The 23,403-nt window shown below is 34.0% G+C and overlaps 3 protein-coding genes across 4 annotated transcripts; 2 read left to right on the forward strand and 1 right to left on the reverse strand.

Moving 5' to 3' along the window:
* The first annotated feature begins 205 nt into the window (after positions 1 to 205).
* On the forward strand, positions 206 to 4,356 carry LOC147063719 (18S rRNA aminocarboxypropyltransferase). The gene is made up of 3 exons (XM_085959935.1): positions 206 to 633; positions 1,485 to 1,735; positions 2,642 to 4,356. The coding sequence occupies exons 1-3, from the start codon at positions 368 to 370 to the stop codon at positions 2,875 to 2,877; spliced, it is 753 nt and encodes a 250-aa protein (XP_085816061.1). The 5' UTR covers positions 206 to 367; the 3' UTR covers positions 2,878 to 4,356.
* A 2,869-nt stretch (positions 4,357 to 7,225) lies between these two features.
* LOC147063720 (uncharacterized) lies at positions 7,226 to 10,854 on the reverse strand. Its single transcript, XM_085959743.1, has 4 exons — positions 10,634 to 10,854; positions 10,288 to 10,527; positions 9,469 to 9,633; positions 7,226 to 7,879 (listed from the first exon to the last, which is right to left on the reverse strand). The coding sequence occupies exons 1-4, from the start codon at positions 10,751 to 10,753 to the stop codon at positions 7,739 to 7,741; spliced, it is 666 nt and encodes a 221-aa protein (XP_085815869.1). The 5' UTR covers positions 10,754 to 10,854; the 3' UTR covers positions 7,226 to 7,738.
* A 510-nt stretch (positions 10,855 to 11,364) lies between these two features.
* On the forward strand, positions 11,365 to 13,811 carry LOC147063721 (uncharacterized). 2 transcript variants are annotated; one of them, XR_015072118.1, is made up of 4 exons: positions 11,365 to 11,506; positions 12,958 to 13,069; positions 13,164 to 13,418; positions 13,541 to 13,804. XR_015072118.1 is itself a non-coding variant. In XM_085959755.1 (4 exons), exons 1-4 carry the CDS (start codon positions 11,496 to 11,498, stop codon positions 13,586 to 13,588), a joined length of 315 nt encoding a protein of 104 aa, XP_085815881.1. In that variant the 5' UTR covers positions 11,365 to 11,495; the 3' UTR covers positions 13,589 to 13,811. The 2 variants fall into 2 exon arrangements, 1 of the variants encoding a protein (XP_085815881.1); XM_085959755.1 differs by having other exon boundaries at positions 13,164 to 13,307; positions 13,541 to 13,811.
* Positions 13,812 to 23,403: the final 9,592 nt, after the last annotated feature.

Below are 23,403 nucleotides of genomic sequence, written 5' to 3' on the forward strand. Positions count from 1 at the left end.
TTTGTTGAAAGAGGGTAAATGTAATTCCTCGGGGTAAACTGTATGTATATTTCAGTAAATTTATTTATTTAACTTATTATGAATGTGAAGAAATTCGTTAATGCTATATCTAGTTTGTTGGTACCCAGGTAATAAGATAAAAAAAAAACTAGGTATGTGGAGGGTGGTATCAATTTAGTACCTACTTATAATAGTTTTTTTTTCTATACTTGCAACTCAATGCAACTTAAGAAAGTTATGACTTTTTGATTTTTGACGTTTCGATAACCACGAGACGATAAAAAACAATAAAATTGAAATATTACATTATAATATTCATAATAATTTATAACAAAAGTTTTGAGCAATTATTCCTGATTACATACTAATGGCTTCTCATAATAAGAAGCGATATAATAATTCAAAGTCAAGTAAGAATAAACAACGTCCTGCCAAATCTGAAATTCATTATGCAGAGAGACTAGATGAACTCACTTTAAATAGTGAAAGCGACGAGAGTAGCGATGAGGATCTTGGAAAAGAAGCAAATTTCAATGTTGCTATGTGGGACTTAAATCATTGTGATCCCAAGAAATGTTCTGGAAGAAAGTTATCTAGGCATAAACTGATTAAGACGTTAAAACTTGGTCAGAGGTCTGTTTATATGCAATATTAACTCCTATGTACAATAATAATTGTCTAATCATATTCATACAATGTTATTTTGGTATTATGGCCTAACGTATTATATGGAGGTATCATAGTAAAATTAGTTTTATGATTGATCAGTGGGTCTATTCTATGCTTATCGACCGCTAAAGTGATAAAGTGAAAAATATTATCAAACTTAGGGTAGGTTTGTATCAAAATATTAGCACTTATTGTAACAATTACACGAAGCCGGTTTTTATTGTTGCAATAAGTGCTATATTTTAACAGCACCTATCTTGCTGCTGTTAAAATATCGCACTTATTGCAACAATAAAAACCGGCTTCGTGTAATTGTTACAATAAGTGCTAATATTTTGATACAAACCTACCCTAAGTTTGATACTATTTATCAATTTAGTGTTCGATAAGTATAGAATAGACCCACAGGAACACAAAACAGATCAAAAGACAGAATGTAAAAGCCGTCGCCATGGACCAATGTTTTGAAGCAGGGTGCTTTATGACGGTTAGGCCATAAAATTCAAGTATAACAAAGCGTTAAATTTACGTGACAAAGTTTAATGCATATTATCATACAAATATGACTTAAAAATAATATTCTTTAACATGTGTTTAAGTTTATCGCATATTTTTCTACACTCGAGATCCGTGGCCTGCTATACCATACTCATTAAAATAAGCCAGTTCCCATTAATTTCGTGTTCCCTGGTCAGGAACTATTCAAGTCATTTCTTTTCAGAGTTCATACAGTGTATCCACATGTACAAATTAATGAAAATATTTAACCTAAAATTAATAAATACCAATAAAACTTTACACCCTAAGAATTTCAGGTTTCCTGGGTTAGTGTTGACACCGGTGGGAGTGCAGTGTGTCAGTCCAAAGGATAAAGATGTAGTTGAAGGAAATGGAATCGCAGTAGTTGACTGCTCTTGGGCAAAAATTGACGAAACACCTTTTCACAAAATGAAAACTCCTTATCCCAGGCTATTGCCTTTTCTGGTCGCTGCAAATCCAATCAACTATGGTAAACCTTGTAAGCTCAGTTGTGTGGAGGCTTTGGCCGCAACTATGTACATAACAGGTAATTTGGATGTAACACATTGCGGACACATCAGGGTAGTAGCGAGGGATGGTGGTAGGTTGTTAATATTCGACATAAATAGTACACACTAAACTTTGTCAGCCGTACCTATTTGTTTTCATTGAACTAAAAATACAAATCGCAGATGGTGTTGGTTAGTTTTTAAAATTCAATTAAGCCAAACCATAATAGTTTATGTATACTATGGACGATCTGACAAAAATAGTACTTTTTCAGTCATACTTATTTTCGTTAAATTAAGAATACATAGTTCAGCTGATAGTGTTAGTTTTTTGAAATTTATTAAGCCCTGCCTAACCAAACCATGGTCAATAAAAATATTTTTCTATCTATAAAAAGTCAAAATTATGTATGGTTTAATGGCATAATTTAAGATATTTTATAAATAAATGTATATTTTTTGACTATTACCTATCATTGTCTGGATTCGGCAGGGTTTAATTGAATTTTAAAAACTAACACTATCTACACATTTTAGTCTTAGTTTAATGAAAACAAACATGATAAAGTTTAGTGTGCACTATTTATGTAACATCCTACCTCCACTCTTCGCCACTGCATCATGGTAATCTACCCTTGTAAAGTATTGTCTATAATTTGATTTCAACCATTGATATAATAGGATATATTCTTCTCTACATTACACTAATGAACGATCTTTACGGGAAAACGATTTATGCGAGAACTGTAGATCTGTGTTCCACTGTGACGTTTAATTACAACTTTGAATACCTTGTCAATCTTTTTTATTTTCCGTTTACATTCCGCTTGTTAACACAACAGAAAGTTTTCTACAGACAATGTTGTCAGCTACATCATTTCAGTAAAATGTCGCCCGCAGCCATGAAGTGATGATGCTTAATATAGATTATTTTCATGTTTCAGGATACAGTGAAGAGGCAAAATTCTATTTATCTAAATTCTCATGGGGTCACTCATTCATGTCATTAAATTCAGAGCTACTAGACATCTACGCGTCTTGCGCAGACAGCAGTGCTGTAATAGAAGCGCAAAATAAATATTTGGAAGAAGCCAGGAAAGAGAAGGAGGTTGAACTGATGATGATGCCATCTTCAGCAAGCGATTCAGACGATGAAGGCAGCGACTCAACCAATAACTAGTCAAGCGCCATGTACTAAAGTTTTATACAGGATGATTATGAATTTTACTTATTCCATGTCCGATCCTAATCAGATCATATGGGCCTCCATCGAGTGGAGGTTTGTATTAACAGATTTTGTTTTTACGAGAAATGGATGTCAGCCACTTAGACAGGTTAACAGCCATAATATGACTTACGATTAGAGTCTACCATATAGAACAGAGTTGGCGAACCTTTGTACGTACGCGTGTCAAAATTTCCCAAATATTGTCTCAATTGTCTGACGTGCCGAGCAATTTTTCATGGTGAAAAAATAGTTTTTAATAATTCTATTAAAAAAATGATAATGCTCTAGATACCACTCACAGAACATAGCACACATTATAGCTGTATCACTTTTTTCAATTACACCGTACATTTCGGTCCGCCAATTTTGAAACTGCCAGAATTACTACAAGCTCCCATGTTTTTGTTCCTTATTTGGTACAGCTATTTTTGTCGCTAGAGGTGAAATTATTTGTTACTGTATTGTGGGTAGAGATGAAAATATTTGTTACTAGTTTGGTTGTTTACGCACAAATTGACATCAGAATTTCTCTGATCAGATGAGGCACGCTACTGTAGCGGTGGTCTCAACCATTGTTAATCGATCAAAATCAGAGGTTCGCAGCGCGGCTTCTACCGCCGCCTGATAAAGTTACTGCGATAATATTATATTATGTGATGCATTAAGCATAAGGAACTATGCAACTATGTGTTAAACGTAATGCTTATTCTTGAAGAGTATTTACCTGCAATTTTTTATAAAATGCGATCTGTCATTTATTATAGGTATATTTTTTCTCTTCAAAATAAAACATTCACGTGCAATGCAAAATTATTTCGCGTGCCACTAGTGTCATAGGTTCGCCAACACTGAACTAGAACATGTTAGTTCATTTCATCAAGCTTGTTTCCATCCAGTATAAGAGATAGATTAATTTCCAGTTGAAGGAACTGTTGATTGGTAATATTATGTATTTACAATGAGTAACTTACCAAAAATATTGCACGGTGGAGCAGTGGCAAAGCACCTGCCTCTGTGAAGTCGTGTTCGATTTGTGTTTGGCAAAAATTTTTTTGATGCAGAGGGGACCTAATAGGTTGGCCAAATAGCATTCTTCCTTAAAACACTCTGATAATTTAACCTCAATTCTATGGAGCCTCATATAATCGCTTAGGGAGTGACTTTAGTATTTTTTTTACTAAATGTACGAATACATATTACACATAATTTGTAAACCTCAGAAACATGCATATTATTTCGAATAGGTATATTTCTGAGATGTTCCAAATTATGTATAAGTATTCAATAATGAATGCTATATTTTTGTATTTTATTTATTATTCAATGAATAAAAAATAGTTTAATTAAACAATGTTAGAATGTAGAAAAATATTCTGTATATTAAGCTGTTTTAGTGACTGCAAATAATAAAATGGTTAAGTTTATAACATTGTTTTTGGTATCATTTGAAAAATATCTGAATAACATAATTGATAATTAGCCCAGTAAGGGAAGATCCAATATTCCAATATCAAAAAAAGTTGAAATGTGGTACGCTTATAGTTATACTTGTAAATCAACAATAGCGACAGCTGTTGTGAGCTTTTCGAAATTCCTGATCATCCTCAACATTAATTAACATGACTATTTGAGTTGTAGGTATAAAAGCAAAAACGCAATCTTCAAACTCATATCATGAGAAATCAAATAAAACCGTTGCTGGATTAATTCTAATACTTTATACAAACATTTGAGTTTTAAGTGAACTGTAAGGCTAAGGCCACATAGGCAGGTGCCTTGCTTGATGACATATCCTAGCGAACGGACGCACACTTTAATATCGCAATGGCCACACTGCACGCTTCGTGCCTTGCTACGTGATTATGAGTCACCTTGTGAGTCTCCCGGCGAACAAATGTGTTGGTTATTTTTATTGTCACCTGGTGATTTTGCCATTATCTATGGATTTTCCAAGATGGCGGATGTTTCTTCAGTATGACAAACATCAAACACCGTGTATTTTGAGGTTATGGATAATGACGCATGGGATGAATAATGCACCCAACAAGTCCGAATTTGAGATTTTCAAAATTTTAAACTTAAATTCTCTGTGAGAAGCAGTAGCTTTCTGGTTAGTTTTGAGAGTGACATATCGTTATTGACTTGAGCGCTCCCAAATGTCAAATGAATTTGTACCTAAGCACGTAGCGTGCAATGTGGCAGTAGTGTTTTTAGTAGACAAGCATAGTACCTAGCTCAGCACTTGCCTATGTGGCCGAAGCCTAATAGATGGTGCAGAAACAAATATTTTTTAAATTAACATAATACAGGTTTGTACCTAAGCACGTAGCGTGCAATGTGGCAGTAGTGTTTTTAGTAGACAAGCATAGTACCTAGCTCAGCACTTGCCTATGTGGCCGAAGCCTAATAGATGGTGCAGAAACAAATATTTTTTAAATTAACATACGAGGGTGGGTCAATAAGTCCTTAGAAAAGCCGACAGGTGGCGCGACTAGTACTGTAAGCGGTTTGTTTTCATGCAGCGGCACTACCGATTCAGTATGCTGCGAAGTTTCAATCAGATTGGTCGGGTTGTTGTGTGTTTCTCGTACATTTAAAAAAAAAATTTGCTTGTGGAAAATGGAAAAATGGAAAATGGAGAAAATTGAGTTTAGAGCTGTTATTAAACATTTTAATATAAAAGGGTTAACAGCAAAGGAAATAAAAAATGAGTTGGATTTAGTTCACGGCATATCTGCTCCTTCACTTGCAACTATTTATAACTGGTTAAATGAATTTAAACGTGGTCGTACATCAACAAAGGATGAACCATGCTCAGGACGTCCTGTAGAGGTGACTACACCAGAAATGATCAATAAAATCCACGATATGGTGTTAAGTGACCGAAGATTAAAGTTGAGTGAGATAATTGAGGTTACAGGGATCTCAAAAGGTAGCGTCATTTCTATTTTACATGACAAATTGGGCATGAAAAAAATATCTGCAAGATGGGTGTCACGTTTGCTCACAGTCGACAATAAACGCAATAGGGTGGTGGCCTCTAAAGCCCTGTTGTCGCTCATGCAACGCAATCCGGATGAATTTTTTCGTCGCTTTGTGACTGTAGATGAAACATGGATACACCACTATACTCCCGAGACGAAAGAACAGTCAAAGCAGTGGATTGCGAAGACAAACCATGTCCAAAGAAGGCGAAAACCGTAAAATCAGCTGGTAAGGTTATGGCTACTGTATTTTGGGATGCACGTGAAATTATTTTCGTTGACTATTTGGAAAAAGGAAAAACAATAACAGGGGATTATTATGCATCTTTATTGGACCAGCTAAAAAACGAAATTGAAGAAAAACGGCCTCATTTAAACAGGAAAAAAATCCTCTTTCATCAGGACAATGCCCGTGTTCACACATGTTTACGATCAATGGCTAAAATTGAAGAATTGAAGTTCGAATTGGTCGACCACCCACCGTATTCGCCAGGTTTAGCCCCCAGTGACTTTTTCCTTTTCCCAAACTTAAAAAAATGGCTAAGTGGACAACGTTTTTTTTTCAAATGAAGAAGTCATCGATCGGACAAATGCTTATTTTGAGGACCTTCCGAAAACTTATTTTTCTGACGGTTTAAAAAAAATTGAGAAACGTCTAACCAAGTGTATTGAGCTCCAAGGAGATTATGTTGAGAAATAAAAAAAAAATACAAAAATAAAAACTGTTTTAATGCTTTTTTCTAAGGAATTATTGACCCACCCTCGTAATACAGGTGACTAAATTTACTTTTTTTTAGTACCCCATATTATTATAAACAGTCGCGACCCATATTGACTTTTGTATTGAGTTTTAAATTCTTGCGATTCATAGTCATTGAATATATCGTCGCCCTCAAGGAAGAACTCACCAAATACAGTTTTTGCTCAAAATGAGTTATTTATACAGAAAATCTTGCAATTTTTATCTCTATCTTAGAAAAAATCACCAAAATTCTATCTATAGGTTTTATGTTAAAAATTACAAAAACAAAAAGTTCACCAACTACATAGAAAAGATATTTGTGTTATGGAAAAAGTCAGGAAAAATGTTACATTTTTAATGTAATGTACATAAGCATAAAAATAACCAATAAAACAAAAAAAAACCGTTTCCATCTATGTATTTTCGTTTTCTAATGAGAGCTATTTAAAATTTTCAAAAAGTTTAAAAGTCAATTATCTCAGGATTTTACTTTTGTTGGTTGGTGAGTTCTTCCTTGAGGGCGACGATATTGTATATTATAAAATGGTAAATAGGGTGAGAATGAAACACAATATTATTAGTCCACTGTTGAACTGCTTTAATTATTATTTCACTCAACAATGCAACAGTCTATTATTTAATAATCAAAACATCATGTCTTGATAATTCGGGAGAAAATTCACGGGAGTCAAGAACATTACACAACTTTATAGTATGTAGTATTTATAACCACACAATTGTCAAGAAAATATTTATAATAAAAAAAATATTTAAAGAGAATGCTTAATATTAATTATAGTAGACTCCATATGGACGGTAGTACAATCAGATTCAGAGCTAAATATGAGCTTTACAAACTTAAAATGAAGATAGAAACATAATAACTAATAGTAATTATTAATCCCTCCGCATTCATGAAGCAGAGAGTTGGACAGGGATTGCGATCACAATGACAATATGTGGATATTAATTTCAACGTCGACAAAGCACATTAAAAAAATTGAATTAAACCTAAACTAGCAAATGAACACAATGCGCTCCGATAATTGCTCTGGTGCTACTGAACATAGGAAGTCTAGTGATTATTTTAGATTTTGTCTTTCACTTTGATAAGATCGGAAAGAGTCAGAGCCACACACGGTTCCTTTGTGTCGGTTTTCGGATTTTTGTCCAATATTTCTGTAATGGGATAATAGTTTTCCCGATTATCAACATTCCATCCAGAATACTGAAAATTTAAAAATTATATAATTACACACAATGTATCTAAAAAAAACATATAACAATCAACTATACCTACCTATCACGAAATTATTTGAGACAGTGCTTAACTTACGATGAATTGTAAAATAATAGACAAAACAGAAAACCAATGGGGCATGGCAGTGTTATAATAATTATTGTTTTTAGAACAAAAAACACCGTCACTGTCAGAAAACAATTATTCAATCTGTAATATGAATAATAGATAACTTTATAGCCTTCCTACAAGTATTGGTTCGTAACATCTACATCAAAAACATAATATGCTAAATTATGAGAACGGGAAGAAAAAAAATATCTTCTCGGTATAGCACGATTGCTTGATTTCGAGACGGTGTGAGTTATTATGTAACCTCAATTGCATTTTCAACATAATGAAGTTGATGTGACGTATTTTTGGTAGCGACACACTTTAAAGAAGGAGCAACTTTTCACTCTTAATTACACCTTATCAAAATCAAAGGCTATTAATCAAACTTTAATAACAATTACACGTAATTCAGGAACCAATTGTATTTATTCTGATTGTTTTATAACTTGTGTTAAAACAAGTAGTCCAAAAAATATTTTTAGAGACTGGATAAATAAGGTTGCTGATTGTGAAGTATAAGCAGTGGCGACTCGTCCATATGCACTGCGGAACTGCAGCACCCCCAAGCAAATTGAGAAAAATGTAATATTATAATATATATAAATTTATGTATATTATATTATGAAAATATCAATATTATTTAAGCATGTTAAGCTTGCCTACGCACCGATACATCCAATAATAATTATCATAATCGCGATGAAAGTGATGCATCGCGTAATTTCATGCAGTACAATTTTCGTAGAATATTGCTCGAATTGGGGGTCGCGGGGAGCGGGGCTCGCCGTTCAGAGCTTAGTCTGGTACTGCCGCTTAGACAGTAATACTAATATGAAAATACTATTTTCGTGTTGTGAACGTTGTCGGGACAGCGACTCTGGGCTAGTAGCGACGGGCGGTGCGACAGATGTCGAGAGCAACTAAAAGGTGATAGATCTTCTTTCCAGGAAAAAAGAGAAGAATCAATTTTATAATGAAATAAAAAACTTATAATATTTAATTTTAATAATTTTGATGTTAATGGTAAAATATAATCCAAATAATCTTTTATTTTTAATCCACCGCAGCACCCCCAGATATAATATCCACGAGCCGCCACTGAGTATAAGTATAAATTTGTTTTGTATTATTTTTATGTATTCAAATAATGAATAATGTTGACAATTTATTATAATGACAAACGTCAATATCACAAGTGTCTACAAGGAAGGCCGTAGTCATCTTCAGATATTTTCAGCCCTTCTCGGTAATCTTCAAGACAAACTTTGACTCCAGTTGTCAAATTAAATCGGGTAATCATAGACACTTCTTTTTCATACAATGAAAGGATTTAAACTACATTTTTCAATCGGAACAGGTGATGAATGACCCCAAGTCACATCAGTGGTTTGGAAGTTATGCAATTTATTAGTAGGTTTGGCACGAATATTATATTTTACAAAAGGTAAAAGAAATTCACTTACGACACAAGTACACTTGTGCAGCACCTTTCCGTTATAATCTATTGGTACATATTTCTGCAGGAGTGCTTTTCCATCAATTTTCCATAAATTGATATCGCTAGGATTGGAAGTCACGCTGTCACCATTCCATTGGACATCAGTTTTTAGCAAAACAAAGTTTCCTGACTAAAAATAAAATAAACACAATATGAACTATGAAATGAATTGTAAAAATTTGTAGATATCAATCCAATTTTATTTTTTTAGAAAACAATATAAATAATATTATGGTTCATTATTTATATTTAATACATGAATCATCATTTCTATCGCAATGAAGTGAATTTATTACACATTGGCCGATGTTTTAGCCACATACTGTGCAGTTTTATACCCATTGCTACAGCACGAAATCATAAGTGGCAGATGACCGCCTTAATTATATCAAATAATAAATTGTTTGAGAGCTATAAATTAATGATATGCAAATTAGAAAACCGTAGCGTTACTCGTATACCATGACTGAACCCCCTGTTTCCGCACTATCCTCTAAATGTCTAAATAAAAAGTTCCTATGTTGGCCAGAATATACAAGTCCCACTGTTGACAGCATACAAAATACCCTCTGTTCTTTCAACAACCTGAGGCTTGATAAAGTCAGTCTTAATTAGTATACCGATGAGTAGCAGTTGAATTTAAAGGGGTTTATTAATTAATCATATTATTTATTTAAATCTGTTTTAATTAAGTATTGGAATCACCGGTATTTCAATATTATAATCATACTATTATTACAAACAGGAAATGGTATGTGTTTGTTGCAAGAATCGTAATACTCACATGGAAATGTTTTGGTACATCCTTCGACTGACTCGAGTCGGATTTATTGCCATCTGATCCGTTCTTTTCTTCCTCTGAATCTTCTTCTTCGTCTAAATTCTCCTCTCCTTCGGCTTCTTCTCCATCGTCGCCCTCAGCTCCACTCTCTTCGGACGAGGAACCCTTTCGCTTCTTTTTCGCGGAGTTAGGTGGTCCCGCGGAACCCCGCTTCCTTCCTACTACAGCCCGCGGTGGTGCTTCCTAAAACAATAATATTAAAACTGAGTATATTCTAAACCATACTGATATATAATAACCTGTACTGGATAAATGCATTATGTATTTTTAATAAGAAATCATTGTTTACGCTGCCGGCATCGGGTGTCCAGTCTTCGCCAGAGTCCTGAAACTCTTCCGGTTCGTCCGCCACTTCCGAGCCATCGGAGTCGTCGTCGTCGGATTTCTTTAGGTTCTTCCTTTTACGCATTTCTAATATTGGTTAACTCACACGGGCAATAAAATCAAAAAGATATCAATAACTGAGTCGCCGGTTGCACGCCGAGCAAGGAAATTAATGGCAGAGGACTCATAGACAATTTGAATGCCAAACCAAACGACGGCTTATTTCATAGACATTATTTTTTTTAATTTTACCATAAACAATCATAAAATCAGGAAATTGTAATATCCGTACGACGTAGCAAAATCTTTTTGGTACGTAGCTATTTTTGTATAAAGCCTCCCCCAAACCAAAGCGAATATTCGCAGCGAATTCGCAACGCCCTCGCTATCGCTGTCGCTACCGCTTGGATTTGATGCGAATTTCGCGTTTGGCCCCACACCAAAGCGTCAGCGACGCAGCCATAGACTAAATAATTTTATTTACGCGCCAGATTTAAAATTGTAAATATTATTAATATTTTACGCCAATTATTCTAACATTTTTATGAATTAAATATAAAAAATACACGTACACTATAGCGCTTTCAGAATTGCTACAACTTTTACCCACTTTGCGTAAAGTGTATTTAATTATCTGAAACAAGGTGGCAGCATTGGATGCAGCCATAGACTAAATACATATACGAATGTCAAAGTGACAGTTGTGTGTTGACAAAATGTACACGCCTTCTGAATGTTTATTACACGCTGAAGATATAATGAGATGGCGTGCGACAAATTACATCGACATTTAATATAACCTTACTTTATTACAGGGCAAGATTGCCATGGCTCATAGGTAAGATAGATTTACTCAGTTTCATAACTGCACATATTATAAATAAGCATTTACCATGAAGGGTTAACAGGATTTGAAGGTAATATGCTACCGTAAAACCCCCTAACTTCACCTGGTTTTTTAACAGAAAGTCGTTTTGCCACCAAAATATCCACCAATATGAAGTATTATAGATCTTATGTAATGCACAATGATAGTGTTTATTTTAATTCATATTGAAATAATACCCTTTTCATACTAAATAATACAATAAATCACTATTTTTTATATGGACGAAGTTAGGGCATGATTCCCTAACTTCGCCTAACGTGTTTTAGTAGGTCCACTAAAAAAATATTGTCTATGGATACTCACGAAATCTATTAAAAAATGACCTTAAGCAAATTCAGGTCTTATGCTAGAGACGATTTGACATATTTTAAAGAAATATCTACGTTGGCGAAGATAGGAATCACTTCAATGACTTTTTCATACAACCTACCAATTTACGCTAGGGCTGCCAAAACCCAAAGCATTATAGTAGCATTTTTATGTATAGATTTACATAGTAAATTTTTAATAAAGGAAATATGAGAAAAATTGTTAACTGGTGTTTCAAAGTGATGAATAGTTTTTAGTCTAAAAACCATAAAAATAAAAAAAACACATTTATTTCTAGAAAATCGTTTTTTTTTGACAACCCTAAAGCCAGGGGAAGTGTAGGAACAAGTAGTTCACAAAACATAGCCTGACATTGGATACTCAAATAATTGATGTTTTAATATAAATATCGGAAATCGCACGTTACATTTGGCAAGCAGACTATATCACTATATTATATTAAAAACATGAGGAACCAACCTCTACAATAATCGAAGTAATCAGCAAAAGTTCAGAGGTATTCCGAAAAAATCTCTTCAAACCGGACTCGAAAAAACGGTATTAACACAAACACGGCGAAAATAATGGCGGTTTGAAAATTGTGTTGTGACAGGACGAATATTATCTTTAAAATCGCCTTAATGGCTTAAAGTGGTGCGATAGTAAAAACATGAGTTTTTAGTGTTTAATTGATTTAGGTGAAGTTAGGGGGTTTTACGGTATTGAAATAACATGTCTCCGTTATTTGAATTGTAGGTTTTGACTATTTTGCGTTTCTACGCAGAGAGAGCGTACCAAAAACGGGTAGGCCAAGTCTTCTGCGCAATGAGCCAGGCATCAGTAAGCAGATGCATAGGAAACGTGTCCGATGCTATAATAGCAGTGCTTAGTAATACTTACATACAGTCGCCATACAGCGCTGACAGTCTTTAGTGTTGTGTTGATACCCTCTGATCAATTTATACAATATTACAATGTACATGTCATGTAACTAGAGTAACTGCGCATAGACACAACAAGTAAATTACCTACTCAATAAGAATTTAACGGGAATATTATTTTGTGTCGGTAAAAATATTTTTTAATTTCAGACTTCAAGAAAGGGCAGGTTTCCCGAAAATCATTGGGCGCATTAACTGCACCCATGTGCGAATATACCCGTCATACTTGGAGACTTTCAAAAATGAGCGCAGAAAATTTTCTGTAAATGTGAAATTCGTAATAAAATCTATGTTGTTTCTGATACATTCATATTCATTACGTATAATATCACAACATGACATTTATTTTTATGCAGGTATCTGACATGGACATTCTGGCAGTGAGTGCCAGATTTCCTTTGAGTGTTTATGACCAATTCATATTTAGTGGATCGTTGGTAAAAACTGAAATGAAACATCTACAGAACGACAAGAATTGGGAATTTTGTTTTATTAGGGAAGTATGTTAAACTTTACTTTACTATGGCAGTACCAGTAACAAATATTTTTGTTTGGTTTATATTCATCCGTATTTTGTATAGGTACTTCAAAGGAATCAAAATTTTGCATAGGTATGAATATGATATTTAATGAAACAGTTTTTTAATTATTTAAATCCTGATTTCTAATATTTACAACTTTCAGTCGAAAACATATTCAAATTAACAGACTGTGTATATTGAAATCATTCTAGTGCCACCATAGGCCAGCCAGACTCACTACACGGCTGCCCGCTGTTTGACCAGGGATGTGATTGAGTGTTTTTGGATAATGGACCACACCAGATCGCATAGCTACAGCAACAAGTGCAAGACCAACCGTGGCTATACATACAGTATACATGTATATATTAAATATAATTTATGTATATTTATTTATGGCTTATACACCGAAATAAAATATGTCACTTAACTGTACTTGAATATTTTTGCAGGATCATTCAATAAAAAATACTTGGTTTAGGTTAAGAAAGTTTTAATAATCATTTTTGCACAGAATACAAGAAAAATATTTATATAATTATTAGAATTACAATGAGCTTTAAAAGTAACACGATATTGTAATAAAATGGACAAATATGAAAAAAAATAACAATAAATTGTATATAGATAGGTAGACAGGGTTCAGATGATTCTGGCAGTGCAGGCGACTCATTTAGGTGTCAGTATTGTTACTTTCAAATGACAATAACACCGTTCCAATGTGATTCGGTCGTGCCAGAAGACTCTGTCCTTCCTCTATTTAGTAACCGGGCGTTTTACAACTTTAAATGAAAATTAAGTGGGTATATAGATAGTATATTTTATCTAGTATAATATTATTTAATTAGGTGACTTTTTATTTCTTTATTACTTGAAATGGTGTTTACATGGTAGATGGATTATAATGGTTTTGAAATATAGTTATTTTTGTTAATTCTACTCTAACTGAGTCATTTACCTTGACAGCTGTTTCGGCACATAAACTCATTTTCGGAACATTCAACAATAATTTGTGATTATAAAAGAGCTACAGGTCACGTAGCAAATTAAATACGCTTAGTTAAATAATTAATACGTACCAAATATTTTACAAAATACACCACATACATCCATCGAATATGGTATATAAAATACAGATTCAAGTATCAAATAATTCTTGGATAAATAGATGTTTATGTAAGTATATGTTTTTTTTAAATACTTACATGATACTGTGTTGTATAACATTTAAATTTATATTTTTGATTTACATACTTAAATGTACCTACATAAATTTGTAATGTACAGTAGGTACTTAATTACATTTTTAACATTAGGAAATTACCATTATTCGATTCTATCCACCCGCCATGTCTATAATCACCCCAACGCTGGATAGAAAGAGACATCACACAAAATTGGCTGTTTGATAATAAATGGTAGTTGAAAAATATTTTAGAGTATGATTATGTCCATAGAAACAGGTTATAAGTCATTCATATTTGTCCGAATAATGTGTAGCAGAAAAATAGAAATTTTAAAAAGGGTCTATTCAGTATTCACCCCATTCTACGGCAAACATTTTTCTTAATAAAAATAGGTACATCAATAGAGGAATCATAAAATGGACCTTGGCCCTCGCCCACGCCTTATTCATCCTTGTATATTATATTATCACACTTAATGTTTTGGAAAATTCATTAACATTGTGCACAAATGCCACTTTTGTTGATTGACACTTTACTTAGTTGATCTCTTTGTTCACGTGAAGTACAATAAAAGTATGTAGCAGCGAAGAACTAGAGACCGAAAATAGTAGAAGGAGCTAGAAGAGGCTTTCATCTAGCAGTGGAATGACCCCGACTGATGTTTATGATGAAATATTATTTTATTCCTGTTAATGCCGGGGGTTTCATTTTTAATTTCTTCTGGTGCTTTGTACCTACGTTGAAAGGTTGAAGATCTTTGCTAAAATTAAATTCATCACAAAGCATTAGTATATCTCCAACATCATTCAGGTAGGTATCCATGATGATAATATAATATTATGTACTTAGAGGAGGTACCTGACCTTTATATTTACATGCACATAAAATTATTAATCTTATTGCCTAATGCAGACCAAGATATACCTACCTACATAATATTACATGAACAGAAGTTTAAGAACATCTCAATTAAGTTTAAAATGTTTGTAGGTATACAAATTAATGTGAAACAGAAAACATGGTTATGTTAGGTAGGTACATGGAACCAGTAGCGCACCCAGGGGGGGGGCCAGGGGGCCTTGGCCCCCCCCAAAATATGAAAATCATCAGAATGATTTTACACATTGAAATCGAAAGCCAATAAACTATACCTTGGGCTTAGACAAACAACACGGCAAAAAATGATTTGTAATTCTCCAGCACCCTTTTTAGTAAAATTTCTTAGATTTTAATTTCTAACACAAAAATTTCGAAACACTAATGTCAGGTTTTTTTAGAAACCCGTTCCCTAATGAAATTCTCGGTGTCCACCCGAATTCCGGAGTGGTATAGGTCATGGCTGGGGAAGGTTGACAGGGCTCTAACCTGGGGGCCCGGGCTGTGGGGGGCCTGGCGTGTCGGGTTGACCAGATAAGTGAGATAAACACACATCATAAATTAGCTTTAATAGTAAAAAAAAGTCGCCTGCGGCGCTATTATACTTCAGGTCTATGAACATTTTAATTTATATAATGGACCAATATATTTTCTGATTATTATGTGTCGATACTCGACAGCTCCATTATTAAAGTAGATGTATTGAAAATCGCCAATAATTCAATGTATAAGTACCCTCAATTTGAACTAAAACACAATTTGAAAAACGTTAATGTAGTATTTCACACTGCCTTTAATCTAAGCGGTGGATAGGGGGCCCGTCAAATACCCTAACCCAGTGGTCGGCAAACTCATTAGTCAATAGAGCCAAATATCAACAGTACAACGATTGAGATTTCTTTTGAGAGGCAAAATTCTTAAACTTAAATTATATACGTACGTAGTAAGTAGGTACACTGCTAATTTACTTTAGTTAAAGTTTTAAGTCCTAATTAAATTATAGGTAGGTACACTGAATAAAACTGAATATCATACGTAATAATGATCTTATTTATTAATAAAAATTAAATTGTAAGTCAGGTATCCATAAAATTGAATCATGACAATGTGACAAACTCAATGTGAATAATGGCCTTGCATCTCCTTGTAAAGTTTGGGTAAGTCAGGTTCGTATGTTGTTGATTTAATTTTAAGCACGATTCCAGGTTTTCATCAATAAATCGATTTCTTAATTTACTCTTGATTTCCTCTCTTGGAAATCTTTTTACTAACCACAAAACTTGCAATATTAACATTGTTGACAGATTTTATTCAGTACCTAATTAAATACAGAACTTTATTTTTCTTGACTCTTCTCCTCAGCTGCTTTCTTCCTTGCATCATCGACAGAATATTTAGCGCAAAATTACGAGTTTTTAGTTGTATCTTTCTAAATTTCAATGCGCCAATTTTTCCCGAGACATAAATACAGGTCGGTAAGCCATTTAAGTTTTGAATAAACGCGAAGTCTCGGTCTATTCAACATTACATTTACGGTTATCCTCTTCCATTTTCTTTGCTTCTTCTTTGTAGCCATGTCAAATATGGCAGAGAGCATCTGTGGCAGAGCCGCACTCAAGGGGCCAAAGAGCCGCAGTTTGCCGACCACTGCCCTAGCCTGAGGGCCCGTTTCAGGATGTGGGGGCCATGGTGTAGGTACACCGAGTGCAATAGACAAAAGACTGATAAGCGAGATATTAGGCTGTGTTGTATTGAGTAGGTTGTGTATGATTTAAATGCAATAATACTTTTTTGTCCATTTTCGATTAATATGTTGGAACCTCAATATTGAAAAACCAAAAATCTACGACAAACATTCGTCGAAAAGAACGACTACACCCACTACGGTGGTGGTGTAAATCAAAAGAACATTTTTTTCGGTGAAATTCGGCATAAATATTGTAGCTCTCTAGACCAGTGTTCCCCAAGCTTTCGACATCTGTGTACCCCTTCTATAATTTTCGTAACACTGAGAAAAATGCATATAAGTACTTTAATAACAATCAAAATATATTTATATATTCCTTTTGTAGTAGGTACATAAACAAAATAATAATAAACGACGAATAAAATTCATTCATAATAAAATATAAATCAAAGTTATATTATAAAAAATAACATTCATTGGTAATTAATTTTAATCTGAGGTCCGGTTTCACACCCGAAAGACTGTTCCTTTTTTACGTAATGTCTACAAATGCTGAAAAAGCAACTTCACATAGATATGAAGTTGGAAAAGGCAATATGTATTTCAGGAATGTCTCTGTTAAAACTGGATACACATGTTGCATTTGCAACCTAAATGATGTTTAAGTACACTCCTTATATTTATTTTGCAAGAATCCGTCTGAATTTAATAATTCCAACAATTGCTCTTCTTCCGCATGCGATAAACCTTCTAGCATGGATATTGTATTAATGCTTGTTGCACCAGGCGTAGCCATAACCCGGTGCAGCGCACACCCCCACCAAACTCTTCCCGTACCGCAGCGGGTACGCGTACCACACATTGGGAAACACTGCTCTAGACCAAGCGGGGGATATTATTTAAGTAATCTTTTAGCATACTAGGTACACATGTCCAGCATGGTCGCTGTTCACTTCCAATCCGCCAGTCGCTGATGACACGCTCAACGGTTACCACAACTATGCCTCCAATTTAATAAAAACTAGGAGAAACTGTACAAATATATCGCCGCCGTGTATTGTGAAAATATCTAAAAATATTTATATGAAGAAGAAAAAGAGCCTATGGGACTAATTTACATTTTCCTCCTTGGGCCCCCCCCAATAATAAATCCTGGGTGCGCCACTGCATGGAACATGTAGATATTATCTTGGTTCGCGGTCGGCACTGGGCAAAACCAGTTTATTAGCTCAATATACCTATACATAATGAAGGAAATATATACCTAGTAAGTATATAGGTACATAATATCGTTTTTGTGATTGAGGTCTCTTGAGATCAAAAAACAAACACAACCTAGGTATGTCCTACTGTAAATAACCCGATAGTAAGTAGTATGTAAGGTTTTTGGTCTAAAACCTTACAAAATACCACAATGACGACATGGAGTACCTACTTATCTACCTATATGTATATTATATCTTTAGCTACAATAGAAATGCTATGCTGCATAATGTTAGATGCAAAAAAATAATCTTAAAGACTACCTATCTAACCTAAAAAAATATTATCAACGAATATAAAATGGGTATTTACGTGACCGATACCGAATATGATTGAAGTAGGTACCTATTGAAATGATACCTAATTATAACATTATTGATATGACTGCTCGAAAGTCGAAACCAAAACGTCAAACGATCGCAATAAGTTACAACTGTCAGTGCACTAACAATCAAAGTTATAAAGTTTCTGTTATTAAAGGCTGTGCATGACGCAAATTAATAATATGTATTTTTTAAATATCGGGACCTTAGATTAAAGTTATTTATTTATAATAGCGTATTCATCCTGTCAAAAAACTTTACATACTTTGGTTAGACAAAGATACCTACATAATATTATTATGACGACCTTCATACCATTTTCAACAATTTCCCTGCCAATTTCATCCCATATCTTATCTTTCTTTCTTATGTTTTGTAGTCACTGTCAGAGAAATCATAAAGGATTGGATATTTCCGGACCAACTCGACCAGCTGCTCAATGTCTTCGCCATTTTGATTTTACTAATTCCCTTGGCGAAATCTGTCCGCCGCGAATAAATTCGCTGTCGACAGAGTTCCCGAAAATCGCAGCGAATATTCGCTGCAAATTCGCACTCAAGACGCAAGGCGGTCGCGCAAGCGTGCTCTGTCCCGTAAGCCAATACGAGCTTGATTGGCGAATAATTCGCTGCGAATATTCGCTTTGGTTTGGGGAGGCTTAAAATCAAATCTCACAGACCATTGTATAAAAAAATATATGGGACTCGTGCAATATACGACCCACCAAAAGGTCCATTTACCTGGATCACCCAATGTTAAGACTCCAACTTTTTTTGGGTGCATTTGTTTGTGCATCGTTAGTGCACGATTTTTTTTCGTTTGTGCACCTATAATAACCGAAAAAATCCAATTTCAAATTGGATGTTCCAGCTAAACGTTCGGTCACCCAATGTTGTATGCAAAACCTGACTGCAAAAAACATTTTTTTAGTGAATTCTCTTGTCGCATAACTAATGGGCAATTCTGTATACTTTTTAATTTTTTTTCTCATATAGTGCGTGAGATATTTGATATGAAATATTTGATGAATGTTAATTAGAACCACCCAACAAACTTTTTTTAACTTTTTACTATGTCATCTATTTGTCTATTATTGGCTTACGTTTGTGCACGTGCGTTTATTGTTTTAGAGATTATATCGTGAGAGATAGTATTTTTTTAAATTTAGTGACTTGATACTTGAACCAATAAATTTGCCTTAAAATTTTTTGTTAAGTGCACACGATAATGTATATTTATTTAAACGTTTTCAACGTTTTTTTTAATTTTTATCTCTTAAATTAAGCTAGAAATTTGATTTTGAGTGGCCGTCAAGTTTGAACACCAAATATTTATTTTCCACATTTTTTAAATGCATACCTTTGAGTAATTTTATTGCATGTTTTTTCATGTATTTTTTATTGTTTTTCCATTAAAATTACGCGAAAAATTCGCAATTTTGTATTTTCACTAAGTACTGAATCAAAATATCCCGAAAAAAAACAACCGCATCAGTATGGATGGTTCTGTCAAAAGAGTCTCGTAACACAGACAACCCGACTGTAATGCTTCCTTCCTACCTCTTCTCCATACGTTTACCAATCTGACATATTCGTGCTTCAATTTGGCGAGCACTTGTATGTATTTTTATAAATGTGTCGTCAAAATAAGGTCCATTTACCTGGATCACCCAATGTTAAAACTCCAACTTTTTTTGGGTGCATTTGTTTGTGCATCGTTAGTGCACGATTTTTTTTCGTTTGTGCACCTATTATAACCGAAAAATTCCAATTTCAAATTGGGCGTTCCAGCTAAGCGTTGGGTCACCCAATGTTAAAACTCCAACTTTTTTTGAGTGCATTCGTTTGTACATCGTTAGTACACGTTTGTGCACGCATTTTTTTCGTTTGTGCACGCACATTAAGGGGATTATTCGCATTTCAATTTGGGTGACCCAGCTAAATGCTGGATACTTGTGTCACTAAACTTAGATTTTTTAAAAAAAATAAATTGTAAACTCTTGTGCGTCGGTAGTAAACGTTAGTGCACGATTCTTTTTTGCCTTTTCACCTATATTGAGCGCGCTATTTGATTTTTAAATTTGTATCCAAAACCTGACTGCGTGAGTTTAAAATTTTTTTTTTTGTGAATTCTCTTGTCGCATAACTAGTGGAAAATTCTGCATACTTGTTAATTTTTTTTCTTATATAGTTCGTGAGATATTTGATATGAAATATTTGATGAACGTTAACTAGAACCACCCAACAAACTTTTTTAACTTTTTATTAAGTCATTAATTTGTCTATTATTGGCTTACGTTTGTGCACGTGCTTTTATTGTTTTCAAGATTACATCGTGAGAGATATTATTTTTTTTAATTTAGTGACTTGATACTTGAACCAATAAATTTGCCTTAAAATTTTTTTGTTAAATGCATACGATTATGTTTATTTATTTAAACTTTTTTCACGTTTTTTCAAATTTTTATCTCTTATATTAAGCTAGAAATTTGATTTTGAATGGCCGTCAAGTTTTAACATTTCAAAGATTTTTTTTTCACATTTTTTAAATGCATTCCTTTGAGTAATTTAATTACATGATTTTCATGAAGTTTTTATTGTTTTTCCATTTGAATTACGCGAAAAAATTGCATTTTTCCATTTTTACTAAGTACCGCGTCAAAATATCCAGAACAAAAACAACCGCATCTGTATGAATGGTCCGGTCAAAAGAGTTTCGTAACAGCCAACACGGCCCCTACCTACCTGTTTTCCATTTATGTACTAATCCAAGATTATCAACATCTTCGTGCTTCAATTTGGAAAGGTGCGTTATTGGTGCGTTGTCAAAATATCCTTTGCGAAGCCATTCGCAACAGTCATAGCTGTCACCAAAAACTGTTTTCACCACTCCAATGTCACAATATAATAATATTATATTATTTTTCTTACAAATTATTGATGGCTTTCACTATATTATCTTTAGACCTCGTGCGTTCATAAATGTTTCGTTGTGCATTAATTTATGACGAGCAAGCTTTATATCCAACGCTAGTTACTTTAAAAATCTCTTTTTATTAATTTTAAGTACGTTTAATAATAAGACAACCAATAAACAAAATTATAAGTAGTTATTATCCACCTTATCGTTTCGAATGACAGCGAATAATTAGTAATAATTATTTAAATATTAGTATTTTGTCATATATTGTCTATTAATATATATTAACAAGTTTGTTGTCGTTGCCTATCAAACGTCACAATCATCTGTCACATGAGATGCGCCTTTCATGTTTAGGGTACTGGATATACTATTTAATACACATTTATCCATCTATTTACCACATCCATGCTTAAGCAATTATAGTGGATAATAATTATTGTTCTCCCTAGAATTTTCCCAGCACCTATTAAGAGTGCGAAAACATCTTTTTGGCTACATAAGGAAGCGCTGTTGGCGACTAAATGGGAGGAGCTTGTTAGTTTATAATGGAATTGCGGTTAAAAATGGGCGGAGCATGTTAGTTCACAGTTTTAACACGTAGCCAAGAAGATGTTTTCGCACTATACATTTAAGTATTCTATGGTATTAATGTCACGATAAAGTCAATATTTTTTTCATTTCCTCATACCTATCATTTTCTACACACCCAGTGCCGAGGTCAATGTTGATGGATGAGCCATAATGCACCAGCACCTATGCCACGTACGCTCCACGAAAATAACTAGGATGCTGTCTGAACTGAGAGAATCTTACACTGTTTAACACTTTCATGAGACTCTATAGCACACCGGTGCGCCGTGAGACATTGCTAGGTGTGCTGCAGTGCATAGCTTGCAAAAAAAACAAATAATTTTGTATATTATACCATAATTACTTAATAGCCAAATTTGCGTACATGGCTGGTAATATATTTTAGCACCTGCATGAACTTAATAAAACAATGCAAAGTCAGAATGAAAATAATATATTGACATGCTCTGATAAATTAGAAGGAGTTAAAACAAGGATCTCTACAAATGTACCAAAGGACCTACCAGACCACCATTAAAAACAAACAATTAATTTTGGATCCGTCTCAAAAACAATTAACTTTGCTGCAAAAGAAATTTCATCATTATATTCATACAATCAATATGACTGGATTCGAAACCCTTTCGCAACCAATGCCGAAAATTCTATAGAAGCGCGTTCTCTATAAATTTGAGAGGAATTAGTTGAATTGAGAAACGATGGGACTCTTAAAACTGAACTTTGCCGATGTTCCATTGTCTATTTTCTAGATTTCGGTTAATAAAGAATATTTTCGGATTTCCGATTGATACACCCCTGTTACAGGCGGGCTTCTCCCGGTGTAAAATAATCATTTAGTAGCTTAAGTCGAAACGTAACCCTGACCTCTAGAAACGGCTTCATAAAACATCTAATCTGATTCCTTGCTCAACCACGTAAGTATTTCTTTTTAATTTAAAAAGTAAAAATGATGATGGATGAAAGAGATAATTTTAAGACTAAATATAAGGATTTAAATATAATAAATTTTGCCGCGCATTGTGCGTGAAATCCTCGCGCGCCGGCGCCAGGGTCAGGCTCGTGATTCGCCGAATCAAAGATCACGCGATAAAATTTGGCCAATCACGAGAGTCCTTTTTTTTGCTGGATGGCGTCGGTACGAGGAATTTAAAAGGAAAAGAAAAAAGGATGTTAGTAAGCGTCCCCTTTCCGATAGGTACGGACCTGACGACTACAACTGTAAAAAT

This window comes from Rhyacophila brunnea, unplaced genomic scaffold (assembly GCF_057557595.1).
Source record: "Rhyacophila brunnea isolate RB1 unplaced genomic scaffold, BYU_Rbru_1.0 scaffold_9, whole genome shotgun sequence".
Taxonomy (NCBI): Eukaryota; Metazoa; Arthropoda; class Insecta; order Trichoptera; family Rhyacophilidae; genus Rhyacophila; species Rhyacophila brunnea.

What these genes read in the sequence shown, in the direction of transcription:
- LOC147063719 (XM_085959935.1), top strand. Translation starts at nt 368, where the DNA reads ATGGCTTCTCATAATAAGAAGCGATATAATAATTCAAAGTCAAGTAAG. An exon ending in ACGTTAAAACTTGGTCAGAG is followed by an intron (nt 634 to 1,484) that starts GTCTGTTTATAT and finishes TAAGAATTTCAG; the next exon opens with GTTTCCTGGGTTAGTGTTGA. An exon ending in CGCAACTATGTACATAACAG is followed by an intron (nt 1,736 to 2,641) that starts GTAATTTGGATG and finishes TTCATGTTTCAG; the next exon opens with GATACAGTGAAGAGGCAAAA.
- LOC147063720 (XM_085959743.1), bottom strand. Translation starts at nt 10,753, where the DNA reads ATGCGTAAAAGGAAGAACCTAAAGAAATCCGACGACGACGACTCCGAT. An exon ending in GGACACCCGATGCCGGCAGC is followed by an intron (nt 10,528 to 10,633) that starts GTAAACAATGAT and finishes TTATTGTTTTAG; the next exon opens with GAAGCACCACCGCGGGCTGT. An exon ending in ATGTACCAAAACATTTCCAT is followed by an intron (nt 9,634 to 10,287) that starts GTGAGTATTACG and finishes TTTTATTTTTAG; the next exon opens with TCAGGAAACTTTGTTTTGCT.
- LOC147063721 (XM_085959755.1), top strand. An exon ending in ATGAGCGCAGAAAATTTTCT is followed by an intron (nt 13,070 to 13,163) that starts GTAAATGTGAAA and finishes ATTTTTATGCAG; the next exon opens with GTATCTGACATGGACATTCT. An exon ending in AATTTTGTTTTATTAGGGAA is followed by an intron (nt 13,308 to 13,540) that starts GTATGTTAAACT and finishes AAATCATTCTAG; the next exon opens with TGCCACCATAGGCCAGCCAG.